Raw genomic sequence first — 17,552 nt, 5'->3', positions numbered from 1 at the left:
CATGTGGAGCAGCCGGCACCAATTCTTGGGCTTTGCGTCCCCGGGAAGACGCTGTTAGGGGCGATCCTGGATGCTGCTCCTCCTGCACTGGATTAGTTTTGGGTGGGGGCGTGTTGTGCCATGTGCAGCACAGACGCCGGGCTGGCTTCTGCCGGGTCCCATGCCGGGAGGTTTCCCCTCCCGCGAGCCCAGGACTCTCCCTGGCAGCAGAGTGGGATGGTTCCACGGCTCCGTGGGACGTTCCCCTCCCTATACTTCAGTCTCCCCCCATGCTGACGGCAAGCCACACCAAACTGGCTCCACCCTGCCCCACCTCGGGTTCCTGGGCGTCGCTCGAGCCCGCGGCTGGAGCCGGGAAGTCCCTGCCATCTCATACCCTGCTATCTCAAAACAACCACGGCAGATCAGGGTTCTGTATTGTTTACTCTTGGCTCAGGCGGTGATACCACCGTCACAAAGCTGATGGCCCCCAGGGGCAAAGGGCCCGTGGGTTCTGGGGTTTCTTCAGCTGGCCTGTGGACTTTGCCCCCTGCCAGATGACTGTGTGGCCACTGGACCAGGCACGATTTTGGGAGGCAGTGAAGGCTAAGGTTTACGAGGAAGCGTGGTTGTGATTCTGAACACAGCCCCCTAGAATGTGTGGATGGCTCCTCTGATTCTGCTGGTGCTACAACAGTTGTGACACTGGGCGCTGTTGTGTTGTCTTCCAGCCAGGTGCCTGGCCTTGTCTTGAGGGACTCCGTGAGACTGGACATAGCAGGCGAGGCCATTCCTCTGGGTGGTTATTGAAAGAAATTGGCCAGGAAACAAGACTCCTGTTTGATGCCTTTATTAGGATTCAGCTCTTGGGGTAGGGGGGCCCGAGGGGTTGCTTGCACCACGGCCATTCCCACACTGGCAGCTCCAAGGAGGAGGCACAATTCAGTTTTGCAGCGGACACTGCAGAGCTGGGGCTTCCGTCCTCATGAGAGTAGCCAGGAGGCCTATTGTTCTGGCTCATTGTCTAGGGGGGGTCAGTCCTTTCCAGTCCTCTTAAGGTCATGGTGATGCAGTAAGATGGTTTCTAAGCAGGCTTAGGTGATGCAGGAAGATGGTCCTTTGTTGCCAGGAAACCATGCCCTCCCCCCTCTCTCCCCCTCTGCCCCTATGTGGAGGATGCTCCTACACCTCTGTGGGCATTTGAAGAAGTTGGTGTCTGTTATTTCTTATCTTAGCGTAACCATGATTTGTAGAAAGTTTGTAAAATGTACTAGCTGAGAAAAATAATTGGTTCTCTCTCTGATGTTCCGTTTCTCTGAAAAACCCTGTTAAAAGAGACCCCCCCCCCAGACCCCAAATCCTTTGTCTCTCGTCCTTTGTATTCCCCTTCACAGAAATAAACTGTGGAATGCAAACCAGGGAGAGAGTCCACCCCTGATTTCTTTGCTCGCTTGATAGACTTGAATTCCTGAAGAAAATCAGTGATCCCCACAAACATATGCTGGCTCGAAACCAGAGTGAAGAGAAACCTCATCACTGAGCCAGCCGGGCCACTCTGGGGGTTTGAGCCAGGCTTTGACCCTATTGTGCTTGAGCAATACAAAGAGATGGGCATGGCAGCATTAGTGCGGACCATAGAACTGGCTGCCCCAAAGGAGTCTTTTGTGACTATTGTCCAGCAAGCTGACAAGTCTTTTCTGTGATTTGCAAATCAGCTGACTGCTTCTGTGGAGAGATAGGTGCAAGATTGTGAGGTGTGACTGATTGTGCTCAAAAACCTGACAAGGTCTAATTGTAATGCCATGTGTCAGAGGATCATTGGGATGCTCCCTAGTGATCCCTTGCTGCCACACATAGCACAGGCTTGTGTAGAGGCAGGTGTCGCTGCTGAGGAGCCGCCTACCGTGGCTGCCGTTCTGCAGCTGACTTGGGTGAAGCCACAGGGTGGGCAGCAGCAAGAGGGGACTGCTCAAGCCAGCAAGAAGCAGAAAAAGAAGGTGCAGGGGCCTCAACTCTTCTGTTTTACTGTGCCCGGTGTGGTAGGCTGAATCATATGGCAAATATGTGCAAGGCAAAGTTCCATGCCCGTGGTCTGCCTCTGCCAGGCTCGGGAAATGGGAAACAGAGCATGACAGAGAGACGTGCCCAGACACAAGCCTCTCTTCACACCTCGGAACCAATGGAGGTTTGCTTGACCAGCTCATTGCCAGTACCTCCAGCTCAGCGAGCCTTGAGGTCTGCACAGTGGACACAGTTGTCTTATACTCTTGCAGGATGTACAGGGAGGGTTTCTTTGGATGCTTTTGGTCCAGTGGGTGAGGGCATGAGTGCTCTTCTTGTGGGGAAATCTGGTGCCACTGCTCAGGGCATCGTTGTGCACCTGGGAGTCATTGATTCAGATTTCACAGGGCAGATTTACACCATGGTTTCCATGCTCACTCCGCTCCCCGTCACTATCCCTGTGGGAACCAGACTTGCTCAACTTGTGCCTTTTAAGTCTTGTGTTCACAGAGCTGAGAACTGGCTGCAGGGAGATGGCGGCCTCGGGTCCACTGGGCCACCTCAGTTTCACTGGACCGCTATCCTGACGGCCAAGGATCATCCTGAATGGGTTTGCACCCTGTCCATCCCTGGTGAGACACCAGCAGAGGTTAGCCTCTGAGGGCTTCTTGACACTGGCATGGACATCACAATTGTCAGGTTTGCCGACTGGCCCCCAGAGTGGCACTTGGAACCTGTGCACATGTCTGTTGCGGGGTTGGCAGGAGCAGCACAATGCTATGTGAGCCAGAGGCCCATGTTTGTCATGAACCCCAAGGGAGACACAGCCATGGTTTGGCCATACATTACAAAGGACTCACAGATAACTCTCTGGGGGAGGGATGTTTCGGCTGCATATTAGGACGTATTTTTGATGGGGGCCACTGTGCTGGAGGGTGCACACTGTCCAATGCCTCCTATAAGGTGGCTGGTGGATAAACCCATTTGGGAGAACCAGTGGCCCCTCCCTCATGATAAACTAGTCATCCTCCGTGATTTGATGCAAGAACAGTTGGACCAGGGTCATCTGGAGCCTTCTACCAGTCCTTGCAACACTCCTGTTTTCCATATCAGTAAAAGGTCTGGGAAGTGGAGGTTGCTGCAAGACCTCCGGAAAGTTAACGCTGTGATGGAAAGCATGGGGACTTTTCAGGTTAGTGTGCCGTCACCCACCATGCTTCCCAGTGGTTGGCCAGTCCTTATTGTGGATCTGAAGGATTGGTTTTTTACTATTCCTTTGCATCCTGATGACAGAACAAAATTTGCCTTCTCAGGCCAGCTATCAACAGTGCTGAGCGCGCACAGAGATATCAGTGGAGGGTTTTGCCACAGGGCATGCAGAATTCGCCTGCCATTTGTCAATGGTATGTGGCTCGAGCCCTGTCAGGAAACCAGCAGTTTCCTGATGCTCATCTCTAGCATTATATGGATGACATATTGGTGGCTGCACCCACCCAGGATGACCTGCTGGAGATACAGCCTCAGCTGTTCAGTGCCCTGCATTCCATGGGCTGCAAGTAGCTCCAGAAAAAGTTCAGCGCCAATCTCCTTGGAAGTATTTGGGGGTCAAAATTTTGGAATGAACAAAATCAAGAGGTGCAATTTGTGCATTCAGTGAGGACACTGAATGATGTCCAAAAGTTGGTGGGTGTCATCACTTGGTTGAGTCCCTATTTGGGACTGACCACAGCACAGCTGATTCCTTTGTTTGATCTGTTGAAGGGAGACTCTGATTTGAAGTCACCTCAGATGCTGACCCCAAAGACACAACAAGTGCTGGAGAAAGTTCAGTGAGAAGTTTCTGCTCTTCAAGTTTATCACATTGATCCTTCTGTTGATGTCACTGTTTTCATTACTACTCCAGATTTGCATCCCACAGGTATCATTGGCCAATGGAATGATGAGTGGTCCAATCCCTTGCATGTCCTGGAATGGGTCTTCCTGCCCCATCAGCCACAGAAGACAGCAACTGCATTGTTTGAGCTGATAGCTTACTTGATAGTCAAATGCTGGCAACCGTGTTTGCAGAGAAATACTGTTTGTGAAGCTCCAGTCAAATCCTCCCACAGTACCAGGAGCACAATCTTTGTAGGATCCACACCCATCAATTGAAAAGTGCTCTGGAAATTTTTTCTGGGCAGATCACCTATCATCTCCCCAGCCATCAGCTGTTGCAAGTGGCAAAATTCACTGAAATTTCTTTGCAGCCCCAAAATAGTCAGGAACCTGTGCAAGGACCGACTGTCTTTACTGACAGTTTGGGGGGGACTGGGCAGGCCATTGCTACCTGGAAGGATGGATCTGAGTAGCAGGTTTTGGAGAGTCATGAGAATGGGTCAGCCCAATTGGTAGAATTACGGGCTGCTGTCATGGCGTTTCAGAAATTTTCCCAGAAGCCTTTCAATCTGGTCACAGATTCTGCCTATGTTGCCAACATAGCCGAGCAGTTGGGTCATTCGCTTTTGAAGGAGGTCAGTAGTCCTGCCTTGTTTCATGTACTGAAGACCCTGTGGTGTGCCATTCAGGCTTGGGTGCATCCATACTACATTCTGCATGTGAGGAGTCATACCAATTTACCAGGGTTCATTGCAGAAGGTAACACAAGGGCTGACAAGTTGGCTAACCCAGCACGGGTTGCACCTCAGCCTGACACACTCAAGCAGGCCAAAGCATCACATGGGTTTTTCCACCAGAACGCACATACTTTGCATAAGCAGTTCCAGTTGACATCAGCAGTTGAGGCCCATGACATTGTTGAGTCTAGTGACAATTGTCATGCACTTGCTGCCCCTTTGCTAGCAGGGGTGAACCCCAGGGGCCCTAGGGCCTTGGAGCTTTGGCAGATGGATGTCACCCAAGTTGCCGAGTTTGGTCAGCTCTGGTATGTGCACATCAGTGTGGACACTTTCTCCTCTGCAATGCGGGCTCCCACTCACACAGGAGAAAAGACCCACAATGTCATTGCCCACTGGAGGCAGGCCTTTGCCATTTTAGGCATACCTTCTGCTGTGAAGACTGATAATGGTCCTGCTTACACCTTGCAGAACATGCGGCAGTTCCTGCAGTTGTGGGGTGTGTCACACAAGTTTGGTATCCCTCATTCTCCGACAGGTCAGGCTATTGTAGAACGTGCTCATGGTACACTAAAACAAGTTCTACAGAAGCAGAAATGGGTGAGGCCAGGTGAAACACAGTCAGTTGGGAGAAGCTTTATCACCTCACAGTGCTGCAGAACTCAAATAACCCTGTCATGTTGAGCCATCACCTTCCATTGTGGGCTTCGGATGAGACGCATCAGTCTCGAGCTGGAGTGAGGAATTTGGTCACCAAGCAGTGGGAAGGTCCTTTTGACGTTGTCTCTTTGGGTCATGAGTATGCATGTGTATCCACAGATACTGGGGTATGCTGGGTACCTGAAAAGTGCATGTGTCCTGACCTGTGACCACAAAGGCAACATCCGGCTGATGAGCAGGTTGGAGACCATGACCAAATTGAAAGTCATCCAACGGATGGGCCATCAGATGACGACTCAGATGCAGATGACGTAAGTGATCACCCCAATGGCCCATCCATGAGCAAACACTGATGCTGAACACGTTTTCATTTTTATTTTTTAATGGAGAAGGGGTGAGATATCACCCTGAATCTAAAAGCCTTCGGATATTGTTTGGAATGTTGTTTGTTTTCTCTGTTATTTTCCTTTTGATTGTTTAAGATATTGTTCATTTTCACTGTTCATTTTTCTTTTCTTTTTTCTTTTTTAAAAGACAAAAAGGTGAGATGTTGCCCTGAGAATTAGTCTTTTTGATATTGTTTTCATAATTTCTAGCCACTTTCCCAGGAAAGTAATTATAAACATAGGTGTATATACATTTGCATTAAAGATATGCCTTTTGATGGAGATTTCTTACAACCAGTGTGGTTGGGAAGGTAGTGACCTGACTATCCAATCCCTGGTCGTTGTCGAAAATCTATAAATATTGAAAGGATAGAATAAACCTCCTTTTTTTCATCACACTTCAAGCTGTGTCTGTGTGAATCATTTCATGTCCGATAGTGACAGTGGGACACAAGGATGTCTGGAACCACAGAAGGACATTGGGAAGCTATACAAGGATGTTGAGGAAGTACAGGTTCACCATGTCAGGAGGACGGGGAGGGCAAGGAACAAGGACAAGGAGGACAAGGGCTGGAACATGGCTGGGGGTGGGGGGCTGGGGTAAGAGGGTAGTCCTGAGGAGTCCCAGGGTGTGATTTGGGATTCTGGAGGGATAACTTGGTGGGTCTGGAAGCGATTCAAGAATCACAATGGGTGTTTGGGATAGGGCCCAAGGGAGGTTGGAGCCCAGATTGAATTTCAGGGGTTTCAAGGTGGATTTGGGGGTTGGATATATGGGGGAGTCCTGTGGGGAGCTGAAGGGTCCCAGGGTGTATTTGAAGACTCTTGGGGAGGTTGCAGTGTCCAAGAGGGTTGAGCTGGGGTGTCCTGGTATGGATTTCAAGATCCCCAGGAGGGATCCAGAGCAGTTGGGGACATCCCAGAGAATGCTGGAGGTCCTGGGGTGGATTTAGAGGAGTCCTGGAGGGATTTGGGAGTCCCAAAGTAGATTTTATGCATATCTGAGATGATCTGTGTGGTCCCAGGGGAGTTTGGGAGTCCATGGGCGATGTTGGGGAGGTTCTGTGGGTGAAATCAGGATGTCCGGGGATTTTGAGGTGCAGGAGTGTTTATTTTTGAATGTGAGGGGTTCTCGCCACGCGGGCAAAGGGGTCAGGGCACAGAAGCAGGCAGGTGCTGCTCTGGTACATGCGGATCTCCTGCAATGCCCACTGACCCGAGTGGCGCCCTGGGGGACGTTGAATGGGGTCTGTGGGGGCTTTAGGAGATCTATAGGGCCTGGGGGGACACAGGGGGAAGCTGTGGGGGTTATAAAGGATCTATAAGATCTGGAGGGACATTGCGGTTATGAGGGATCTATAGGGAGCCACAGTGACAGCCAATATAGGGGAGCTATAGGGGACAGGGAGTATGAGGGGTCATAGGGAACAGAGTACAGGGGGCTATAGGGGAGAGGGAGTGTGGGGTAATGGAAGCGTGTAGGGGTACATAGGACACAGATTGGGGGTGGGGGAGAGCAATGGATGAGAGGCTCCATAAGGAGAGCTTTATAGTGGGGTCCACAGGAGAGCTCTGGAGTGGGGCCTAAGAGGGGGCTCCGTAGAGGAAGTCCATAGAGTATATCTATAAAAGGAGTCCCTCATCCTTCACTCACTGCATGCCCACGGCCAGGAAGGTGGAGAGGACGGGGGGCGGTCGTGCCTTCGGGGGGTGGACTTAGGGCGGGGCATGGTCTGACCAAATCCACTGTGGGGTCAGGGCGAGTCCAGTCATCTGGCAGGGCTGGAAGGGATCCGGTGGCCCAGAAAGCAGGGGGATCAGGACAGCCACTACCGGGTTCCCCCAAGCTCCCCCTTCCCGCTCATTGCCCGTGAAGTCCTGCCCAGGATCTGCAGCAGCCAAACCTCAAACCTCACCCCCTGCTGTTCAAACCTCGCACTGTTCAAACTTCCCGCCACATCACACTACTTGTGACGTCACTTCATCCCGCCGCGCCAGTCGGGGTGTGCAACCACTCTGTGACGCTGGACTTTGCAATTCAATGGTGCCAGGACAACCACAGGCTCATTAGCATAAATCTGCATGGCTCCGCCCCCTGGCACCCCACACCTTGGGGTTCCCTGGGCTGTCTCAGTTACCATCTCTGTGTGATCGTCCCAGTTGATTACAGAGTGTCCAGTCACTCCCAGTGTGGTTCCTGTTGCTCCCAGTCATCCACATGGTTCCAGTTACTCACAAAATGTTCCTAGTATGATTCCAAGTCCCCTGCCATATGATTCTAGTGCTTTCCAATTGTAATAAATGGAAATGATTCGTGCTAACTAAATTGTAACTATTTGGAAAGTTATTATTAGCAGCAATCAGAGGAATTAGTGTTACAAGGCAGATATACCCCTCTACAGATGTTACATGTTAAAATTAGGTACAGGATGTAGTTTTGAGATAAGTGATGTCCCAAGACGAAAACAGCCTTGAGATGGACAAAGTTGGAACAACTTTAGGCATAGGGCCTGAAAATTATTAAATATAACACTAATTAGTGGACTAACAAAACACAATGCTTTGTATGCACGCTAACCTGTGAGGTTCTCCAGAGGACAACAAGGATGAGTGTAAGCCTTCATGAAAAGACCACCAAAAGAAAACTGAAGACCCCCTATCAACAAGTGAGGCATGTGCTATGAAGAACAGTTGTCGAGATAAAGAACGAGGGATGAGACCACCTTGCTTTGAGATGATTTATTGCTCAAGTAGCCAGGTATCAGTCTCAAGGCATGAGATTTAGAGGAGCAACAAGTCAGCCGTAGCTCAAGGTAGACACGAGTTTCTTCTTTGCACAGCAATATATAACTTTTTAGCCCTATAGGCAGTTGACACAAAGCTTTTTTTTCACTTATTAACCTATCACTTTTACTTAATTTTGCCGCACTGTGTCTTTTTCTTTGCCAATAAGCTGACAGGTCACATACACACACACCTCTATTATATTTTCTAGATCTCTAGCCTACTCTATAACTCACACAGCTTAAACCTCAAACTATTTTACCTAATATAATATCTTACCTACTCTAGGCATATTCTTACTTATAATTATAGGGACATAAATTTATAATTTCTCTATCCAATGTCTGTGTACTTTAATCATTACATTAACCCAAACTCTTTCCAGATCAAACCCTTCAGCATCTGAAGAAGTTTCTATTTTTTGGTTTCCAACAAATAGTGATGTAAAGTCAAAAATCGGAAATAATAGGAGGAAATAGAAGGAAACTTACAGGAAACATTATTGAATATGTATAAGCACACAGTATATAAGTTTAGTTTGAATTGTTTTGTTTGATACGTGAGGCAGGATGGGAAGCCCTCTCCGTACCCCAGTCGGTTTTGGATGTGAGGTGAGGTGAGAAGCCCTCCCTGTACCCTGGTCAATTTTGCTTATGCTTTAATCATACTTAATTACTGGCAAATGTATAAATAAATTGTATTTTTTTACTAAATTGTATTATTTTATTATTTTATACCAAATTATTATTCAATTTACGAAATTGTATTAATTTTTAAACTGCTGTTAACTCAATAGACCTAGTTGTCAAAATTCTCATTTCATTTATAACACAGCCACTCTCAGTGTGAGTCCAGTATGATCACAATGACTCCCAGTATGACCCCTGTTACACCCCCAATGGTCCCAGGCAAATCCTGTCCCTACTAAAATGATCCCATTATGATCCCAATCATTCCCAGTATGCCCCCAGTGTGGTTCCAGACACTCCCAGTATGAACCCAGCGTGGTTCCAGTTGTCCCCTGTATGATCCTGTTTATCCCAGTTATGGTCCCAGTACCCCTATCGTAGTTACAGCATCTTCCATTTGCTCCCAGTGTGTCTTCAGCTGGCTCCCAACACAGTCCCAGTATCTCCCTGTGCCTCCTAGTACCCAGTGGGGGTCAGTCAAGGGTTGCAGCTGTCCATGAAATCCATTGGGAGAAGCAGACTGGGGAGTCAGTGAACCCATGGTAGGTGGGCTTTGGGGGTCTCTTGAGGGCATTGCCTCACAGACCTCCCAGTTTACCCCCAGTTTTCCCAGTGGACCACCACAACCCTCTTTTGACCCCATCAAGCCTCCCAGTTGCCCCTATTTGTCCACCCAGGCCACCCAGATGCCCCTCAGTTCTCCCAATGGGCCATCACACCCCCTATTTGACACCATCAAACCTCCCAGTTTCCAACACTAGCCACTCCAGTTGTCTCTCTAGATCCTCCAGCTCCTCCCAGTCCTCCTAGTGGGCTACCACACATTCATTTAATGGAATCATTGAGGTTGGAAAATCCCTCCAAGACTGAGTTTAACCTCTGACCAACTTCTACCTTATAACTCAACCATCACACTGAGTGTCTAGTTGTTCCTTGACACATCCAGGGGTGGGGACTCCACCACCTCCCTGGGCAGCCCCTTCCAAAGCCTGACAACCTTTTCCTTGAAGAAATTCCTCCTGATGTAGAACCCAAACCTCCCCTGGCACAACTCCAGGCCATTTCCTCTTGTCCTGTCCCTGTTTCCTGGGAGCAGAGCCCAACCTCCCCTGGCTGCCCCCTCCTGTAAGGGAGTTGTGCAGAGACAGAAGAGCCCCCTGAGCCTCCTTTTCTCTAAGCTGAGGTCCTGCAGCTCCCTCACCTGCTCCTGATGCTCCAGCCCCTTCCCCAGCTCTGTTCCCTTCCCTGGCCATGCTCCAGCCCCTCAAAGTCTCTCTTGCAATGAGGGGTCAGAACTGGGCACAGGACTCAACGTGGGGCCTCCAATCACTGCCCTGGTCCTGCTGGCCACACTGTGGATGATCCACGTCAGGTGCCACTGGCCTTCTTGCCCACCTGGGTCCAATCCAGGCTGGCTTCCAACCAGCAGCTCCAAATTCCTTCCTGCTGAGCTGCTCTCAAGCTATTTCTTTCCCAGCCTGGAGCATTCCATGGGGTCATGGTGACTGAGCACCTTGGCTTTTTTGACCCTCACACCATTATCCTCAGCCCACTGATCCAGCCTGTCCTGGTTCCTCTGCAGAGCCTCCTGCCCTTCAGCAGATCCACAGTTCCATCCAAGCTGGTGTGATATGTGAATCTCCCGAGGGTGCCCTCAATCCTCAATCCCATTGTCCAAGTCACAGATTGTGGTGGGTTTAGTGCTGGCTAAAATCACCAGGGCACTTACTCATTCCTTGCAGTGAGACATAGATTAGGAGGAAGGCAAAACAAGTTCAAAACTTGAAAGGTATAAAGAAATTTTATTAATAGTACTACAAGAATAAGAAGCATCAGAATGCATCCTCCCCCTCCTGCCCAACTTCTTTCTTTTCTTAAATGACAACATAGAGACAAAACCTGGGATGTTAGATCAGATGCCAACTATACAATAGTCTTTCCTCAGTTCTTGTAGGGAGAGGAATTTTCTCTTGCCGTGCCATGGAGACTTTTCCACAAGAAACAGTTCTCTCTTGGCTTTTCATTTCCATGATTAGCAGCTGCCCAGGAAAATGTTCTGCATCATTAAATTCCTCCCATTTTCACAGCTCTTCTAGAGGTGTGTCCATGGGTCATGAACTCATGGGGTACTTTTTTATGGATGAGTTGCTCAAAGGTAAAGGTTCTCTTCATCTGTCTCTGTGATCATCTCTGGGAACAGAGGTTTTCTTCTTCTCTCCCTGGGGGCTAAGAGTCTTCATCAACTCTCATCTCTCTCTCTGTTCAAGTGTCCCATGAAATTACAGCTACTCTAACATCTGCTTGGCTTTATCAAGGGACGCCTCTGCTCACATCTACAGTTTGCTTCATCTATACTCTCTCATGAATTAAAGGGGATATTTCAGTTTGTCATTGTTCATCTCCATGGCCCTATCAGTCACTGTTAAAGGCCTATTAGGGTTAGGCTTATTCAGTCACTGTGTTGGATTTCAGGCAGCACTGGCAGCTGCTGGCAGGGCAGGATGGGGACAGTCCTGGCTAGGCCTGGCACTGTCAGTGTGGGCTTGGGAGGGGATTTAGTGTCAGCGAGATGTCAGCAACTGTGGCCCTGCAGCCTCCTGTGCCCTGCCTGGGAGCTTCTGGGGCCCAGCTTGGTCCCCACCCTGGGCTGCACAGGCCACAGGGGAGTGAGGCTGGCCCCACCAAGGCTCAGCTACCTTTCGAGGTCAGAAGCATAGAGAAAGAATTCCCAAGTTTATGTTTTTTAAATGTGAATCTCACATAGGAGGATCTAATTTCTAAATGGTTCAAAAGGTTGTCAGTTCTCAGAACTAGACAGCTAATGGCCTTTCCCATGCACTGAGGAAGCTCCCAGCAGCTTCTGTTAAAGAAATTACTTCTATGGGTGGTTTTTTACTTCTTCCGCAAGCACCAATCAGTGTGAAGCCACCACACAGATGATGTTGAACAGGACCAGCCCCAACACTGAGCCCTGGGGTACCCCAGCAGTGCCCTGCTGTCATAGGGCGACTTTACCTTTAAGATAGCTTTGGGAGCTAAGGAAGTTGAAGCTGCTGGTAGCTGATGGGAGTCTTTTCTCCTGACCAATTATTGGTCATTTCTAAGAATTGACAGCAGTTTTGACCATTGAAAAGTGAGATCAACTTGTGAACACCACCTTAAAAGATGTAAAGCCAGAGTTCTCTTGATCACTTTAGTTTATGGCTTCTGGAAAGGTAACAGGCTTTGTCTTGGCCTCCTCCCTCCCCTCCAGGCCAGACAAGGCTGCAGAAGGCGGGGGGGGGGGGGGGGGGGGGGGGGGGGGGGGGGGGGGGGGGGGGGGGGGGGAAGGGGGAAGGGAGAGAAACGGAGAGAAACGGAGCCAGCCGGTCTGGCTTGGTTTGTAGTTTCTGCTGCTGGACTGAAACCTGACACTATGAACACTTGCAGCTTTTCCAAGACTTTAATTCTTTTACTACCTGGATAAAACGTACAGATTACTCCTTTTTCCCAGAGAGACAGAGAGAGACAATCAACATGAAGAAGACATCATGAAAATGTGAAGACATCATCAAAGACAGTGAAGAAAAGAGTTAAGTTTTAGATGAGGAATAGAGAATAAGGAGATGCTTTATAAGCTGAAATATTTTTCTGTTAAAGCTACGGAGATGTGTTGCTCTATTAGGAACGGCTGGGAATGAACGACACAGACTCTCAAGGGAGTCGATTAGGAGAATATCTCGTAGTTTATTACTTCAGCTTTGTTTTATAGAATGATACGTGGAAAGTACAGAAAGGAAACTCTCATTGGTCAGCAAATCACTACATTACCATCATTGGTCAGTGGTGCACACCACCCCCTGACTTTCTCCTGCAAAGAAAACAAGGGACGGACAAACAGCACCTGGCAAGGCTGTTTTCTGTCTCTGAGAATTGTTTTGAATACTCCCATTAATTTCTCAGGCTAGCTTCTCAGGCAGGACTAAGAGCTATGTGGCCTGTAATTTCTGCAGGCTCTGTGTTTCAGAGTTAGAGTCCACAGAGATGGACAACAGTGTTCTGAAAAAACTCCTTTAATTCATGACAGAGTATATTGGGAGGACTGGAGTGTTCAAAGTGTGGATTTTGAGCAAAAGGTGGAGTAATTGTGATACAGTGAGGTGCTAGAACAGAGGGGGGAGAAGTAATAGCTAAAGATTTGAGGCCACTTGAGGCAAAGAGAAGACTTCTGTTTCCAGGGAGGCTCACAGAGACAGATGAAGAGAGCTTTTGCCTTTAAATAACTCATCCTTAAAAATGACATCCCATTGATGATGGGATAGACTCATTGACCCATACACACCTCAGAGTTATGTGAAATGAGAGGAGAGAACTGATGACAGGATTTCTGGGCAGCTGGCATCAGAAAAATAGAAAGCTATAACAGAAATAGTTTTCTTGTGAGAAACTCCATAGATTAGTAGAAGACTTCTGTTTCTCTACAAAGTCTGATGAAAAGACTAGCAAGAATTGGGACTGTTTTAAACACCAAAGTTCCAAAGTTTTTTGTCTCTATGTTGTCATGTGAACAAGAGAATGATTGGGTAGTAGAGGATAAAGAGGTTTTCTGGAGGTTTATTCTGGTGTTCTTATTCTTGTAGTTTTGTTAATAAACTTTCTTTATTCCTTTTAAGTTTTAAGCCTGTTTTTCTCTTGTTCTAATCCATATCTCACAGCAAGAAATAAGTAAGTTTTCTAGTAATTTTTTAGTTACTGCTTTAAAACCATGACACCAGCCCAGCTGGCTGTGGCCTCATTCCCACTCGCTCTTTCACCTGGCCAGCAGCCAGGTATTCCCAGCGAGCGGCACCTGTCTCAGCTGGGAATTGCAGGTGTTCCAGGAGAGGCAGGGAGATGGAGGCAGTGCCCAAGGCTTTGCTGAGTTTCAGGCAGACATACCAACACATGTCTAACATCCACTGGGGCCACCTGGGCACAGCAGGTGAGTCAGGCAGGACCTGCCTTTCCCAAGCCCTGGCTGTTCCCAATGCCCTGATTTTCCTGTCCGTGCCATGGGCTCCCCGCAAAGAATCTGTTCCAGGGCTGTTCTAGCACCAGGGCCTGGAGTTTGCTGGACCCTTCTGGCCCTGGTCTCAGTGGCTCCCAGTCACCTCCAGTATGGTTCCAATCATTCCCTGTATGATCCTAGTCACTCCCACTATGATACCAGTATGATCCCATGGTCCAGTTTGCTCCCATTCACCCCCAGTATGAGTCCACTTATTCCCTGTCACTCTCCAGCATGGTTATAGTTGTTCCCTCTATGATCCTAGTTACCCCAGTTGTGATCCCAGCATCCCCACCATGGTTCCAGTATCTACCAGCTGCTCCCAGCATGGTCCCAGTCGCTCCCAGTGCTTCCCTGTGGCCAGTGGGGGTGAGCTGAGGGTTGCAGCTGTCCATAAAATCCATCTAGGGAAAAGGACACACAGGTGATGTGGGGGGATATGGAAGGACATGGAGTCACTGTCTTGCTGTCACCAAAACTGCGGGAGAAACAAACATTCTCCAACAACATTTTTACTGTGAGACAATTAAGGCATTACTTTATTCTAGCCAGGATGTTTTTATGCAACATAAAGAATTTAATCCACACATTGCCTGGGTTGTGCAGAGAAAACCATTCCAATCCCACATGTCTCTTTACTAGATTCTTCACATACTTACACAGTAAAAACCTGGAAAAATTCATTGGTTCAACATTCATTGGCCACAAGTTACAGTCCTTTGTATTTGGTTTCCTATTGGTTATTGATCCCTTTGCCTTCAATGTTAATTAGGTCCTCATGCTTTGTTTCTTATTGACCTTTTCCCAGACCAGGTGTCTCTGACACACCAGGAAGGATGTCTGAGCATTAATGATTACTTATATCTTGTGCATTCTCTGGCAGCTCCCAGTCCATCGAGATGTCAGGCTCATCAGGCCTTGCCTGGGCAACAGTGTCTCTTGGAAAGAACTTCCATTCCCTTCCCCCTGGGTGAAGATGAACAAAACCCCTGACTAAAGTTAGTTAAAAATTTTAGAAGTTGCATCATTTCCAACATGCTCCCTCCCCATGGACACAGTACCCTCGTTGCCACCCTGTGTCCCCATGTCCCCCCATCTCCCTCATGTACACACGTGTCCCCAGGATCCCTCATGTCCCATCTGTCCCCCCACATATCCCACAATGTCCTCATGTCACCCATATGTCCCCAATGTCCCCGTGTGTCCCTTATGTTCCCACCCTATCCCACATCCCCCATTGTCTGTGCCCTATGGCAGGAGGTGCCTGGACTCTTCCTGGCCAGCTGGGACATTTGTCTAGTGGCCCTGTGTTCCTCTGGGAGGAAAAATATAGAAAGGGAGAAGATCCTGAGTACAGGAGAGGAACCCAACATTGTGGCAAACAAGACAGGGCAGGAGCATCCCTCCTCCACTTGGGACCCTCCTGATGGGTCAAGGGACACTATACCCCATCACAGAATGAATCCCCACCTGGGCCCCTCTGCATGGGATTGGGAACCCCTCCCCAGTTAACAGCCTTGAGACCTCTTCCCCATGGGAGTGGGACATATACCTCCTCCTCCCACACGACTGGGGGACCCATCATTGGACTGAATACCCCCCTCCCCATAAGACTGCGACCTCCCTGAAAGTGAGACCAAACGTACCCCACAGACCCCCTCCAAATGCTCTGTAGGGACCCCTGACTGCCCCATAGTGACCCACAGCTTCCCCTGTGCCCCTCAGACACCTTCCTATACCCCCCATGGTACCTGTGATAGAAAAACACTTGCCCAGCAGGATGAGCATGAGAAGGAAAATGAGGAAGCTGACAGAGGGGGAGCAGCTGGCATGGGGACATGGGGAGGGCTGGGCACCCCCCTTCATCACACCCATACCACCTGTACTGTCCCAAGCCCCTCATCACCTCCCATGACTTCAAAGTGCCCCTGTGCCTTCCCCATAACCCCTATACTTCGCTGTGAAAACCCCCCCAAACCCACTCAGAACCCCCAGCCCAAACAAATCTCAGTATGCCTCTCAGACCTTGACACCTCCCAATCTCTGAAGATCCCCCCAAATCCCAGTAGAACTTCCCAGACGCCAATGCTCTCCACTCCCTGCAGCCACCCCTGGCCCTCACAAATCTGCCCATACCCCCCCCCCCCAAGCTCCCCCTTCACACTCCATGCTGGCAGCCACCGTGAGCATCTTGTAGGTGGTGTGGAGCACCTGACATCCCTAGACCAACTCTGGGGGGACTGGGGGGGTCAGAGGGGGAGCATAGGATCTTCCAAAGTACCACCTCCCCCCAGGCTCCCTCGAAGCTCAGATTTCCCCCCAGCCACTCACTGATGAATAATGTGAGGATGACAATGAAGATGAGGAGGAAGTGTCTGTGTCCAGGATGCCTGGGGAAGGTGTGGGGATGAGGTGAGAAGAGGTTCACCCCATGAGGACCCAATACCCACCAGGGTGTCCACAGATACCCCCTGCATTGCAGCCCCACCATCAATCCCCATGTACCCCAACCCCTCCAGCTTCCTCAGACCTCAATAACCTCCAATACTGATGCACCCCAATCTTCCAGCACCCCCCAAACATCAAAAAATTCCTCCAGACCCCCATATACATTTCCATCTTAATGCACCCCAATCCCTGCAGCCCCCCAGAACACCATAACTCGTAATATACCCTAAGACCCTGATGTTCACCAATCCCGTCAGCCCCTCCAGACCCTGCAGACCACACAGACCCCAGTAAACCCCATCAGACCCCCATAACTTCCAAGATACCCCCCGATCTCAACATAGGCCAGTCTCTCTCCCATTGTCTTTCCCCCCAGCCGCGGCCGCACCAAACTCATCAGCGGAGAGGTGCCACGTCTGGAAGGAATCCCCATTGGTCAGCGCCATCTCATACTCCAGCCCATCGCTCTGCGGAGGCAGGGGCCTCCCGGGGGGGAGATGGGGGTATTCCCCCCGTGTTTGCTGAGGGCTATGCACCACCAGCACTCGTGCATGGAGCGGAAGCTGCGGCCGCTGCACAGTCCCTGCAGCTCCTCCCCCCAAATCCCCTGAGCATGTTTATAACACCCCAGACCCAAATATGCCCCCCATCCTGATGCACCCCCACTCCCTAGTCCTCAACACTCCTAACAGAGCCCACCCTGAGCATTGCCCCCACCCCCTCCCACAGGCCCCGCCCCAGATACCGGTGCCTCACAGGCCCCTCCCTTGGGGCGGGGCTTCTGTCCCATTACAACCCAATGGAACCCAGTACAGTCCAGTATAATTCAGTACAACCCAGCAGAGCCCAGTATAGGCCAATATAGTCCAGTATAGCTCAGTGTAAGAGAGTATAACCCAGCACAGCCCCGTATTTTCCCCAAAGGATCCAAAACCAGGTGGTTCAGTCTGAGGAAGGGGAAGAGGAA

At 49.7% G+C, this 17,552-nt stretch overlaps 1 protein-coding gene across 1 annotated transcript in view; it reads right to left on the bottom strand.

Moving 5' to 3' along the window:
- Positions 1-17,031, bottom strand: part of LOC107199127 (histone H3-like centromeric protein A) — a 19,490-nt gene extending 2,459 nt beyond the window's left edge. Inside the window, exons 1-3 of the mRNA XM_015616464.1 lie at positions 16,974-17,031; positions 7,377-7,527; positions 6,775-6,916 (exon numbers count right to left, since the gene is read on the bottom strand). Coding sequence (XP_015471950.1) covers positions 6,775-6,916; positions 7,377-7,527; positions 16,974-17,031 — 351 coding nt within the window. The remainder of the gene's footprint in view (positions 1-6,774; positions 6,917-7,376; positions 7,528-16,973) is intronic.
- Between the last annotated feature and the right edge of the window lie 521 nt (positions 17,032-17,552).

Source organism: Parus major, unplaced genomic scaffold, assembly GCF_001522545.3.
Source record: "Parus major isolate Abel unplaced genomic scaffold, Parus_major1.1 Scaffold445, whole genome shotgun sequence".
Classification (NCBI taxonomy): Eukaryota; Metazoa; Chordata; class Aves; order Passeriformes; family Paridae; genus Parus; species Parus major.
This window is presented reverse-complemented; position numbering and strand designations above follow the sequence as displayed.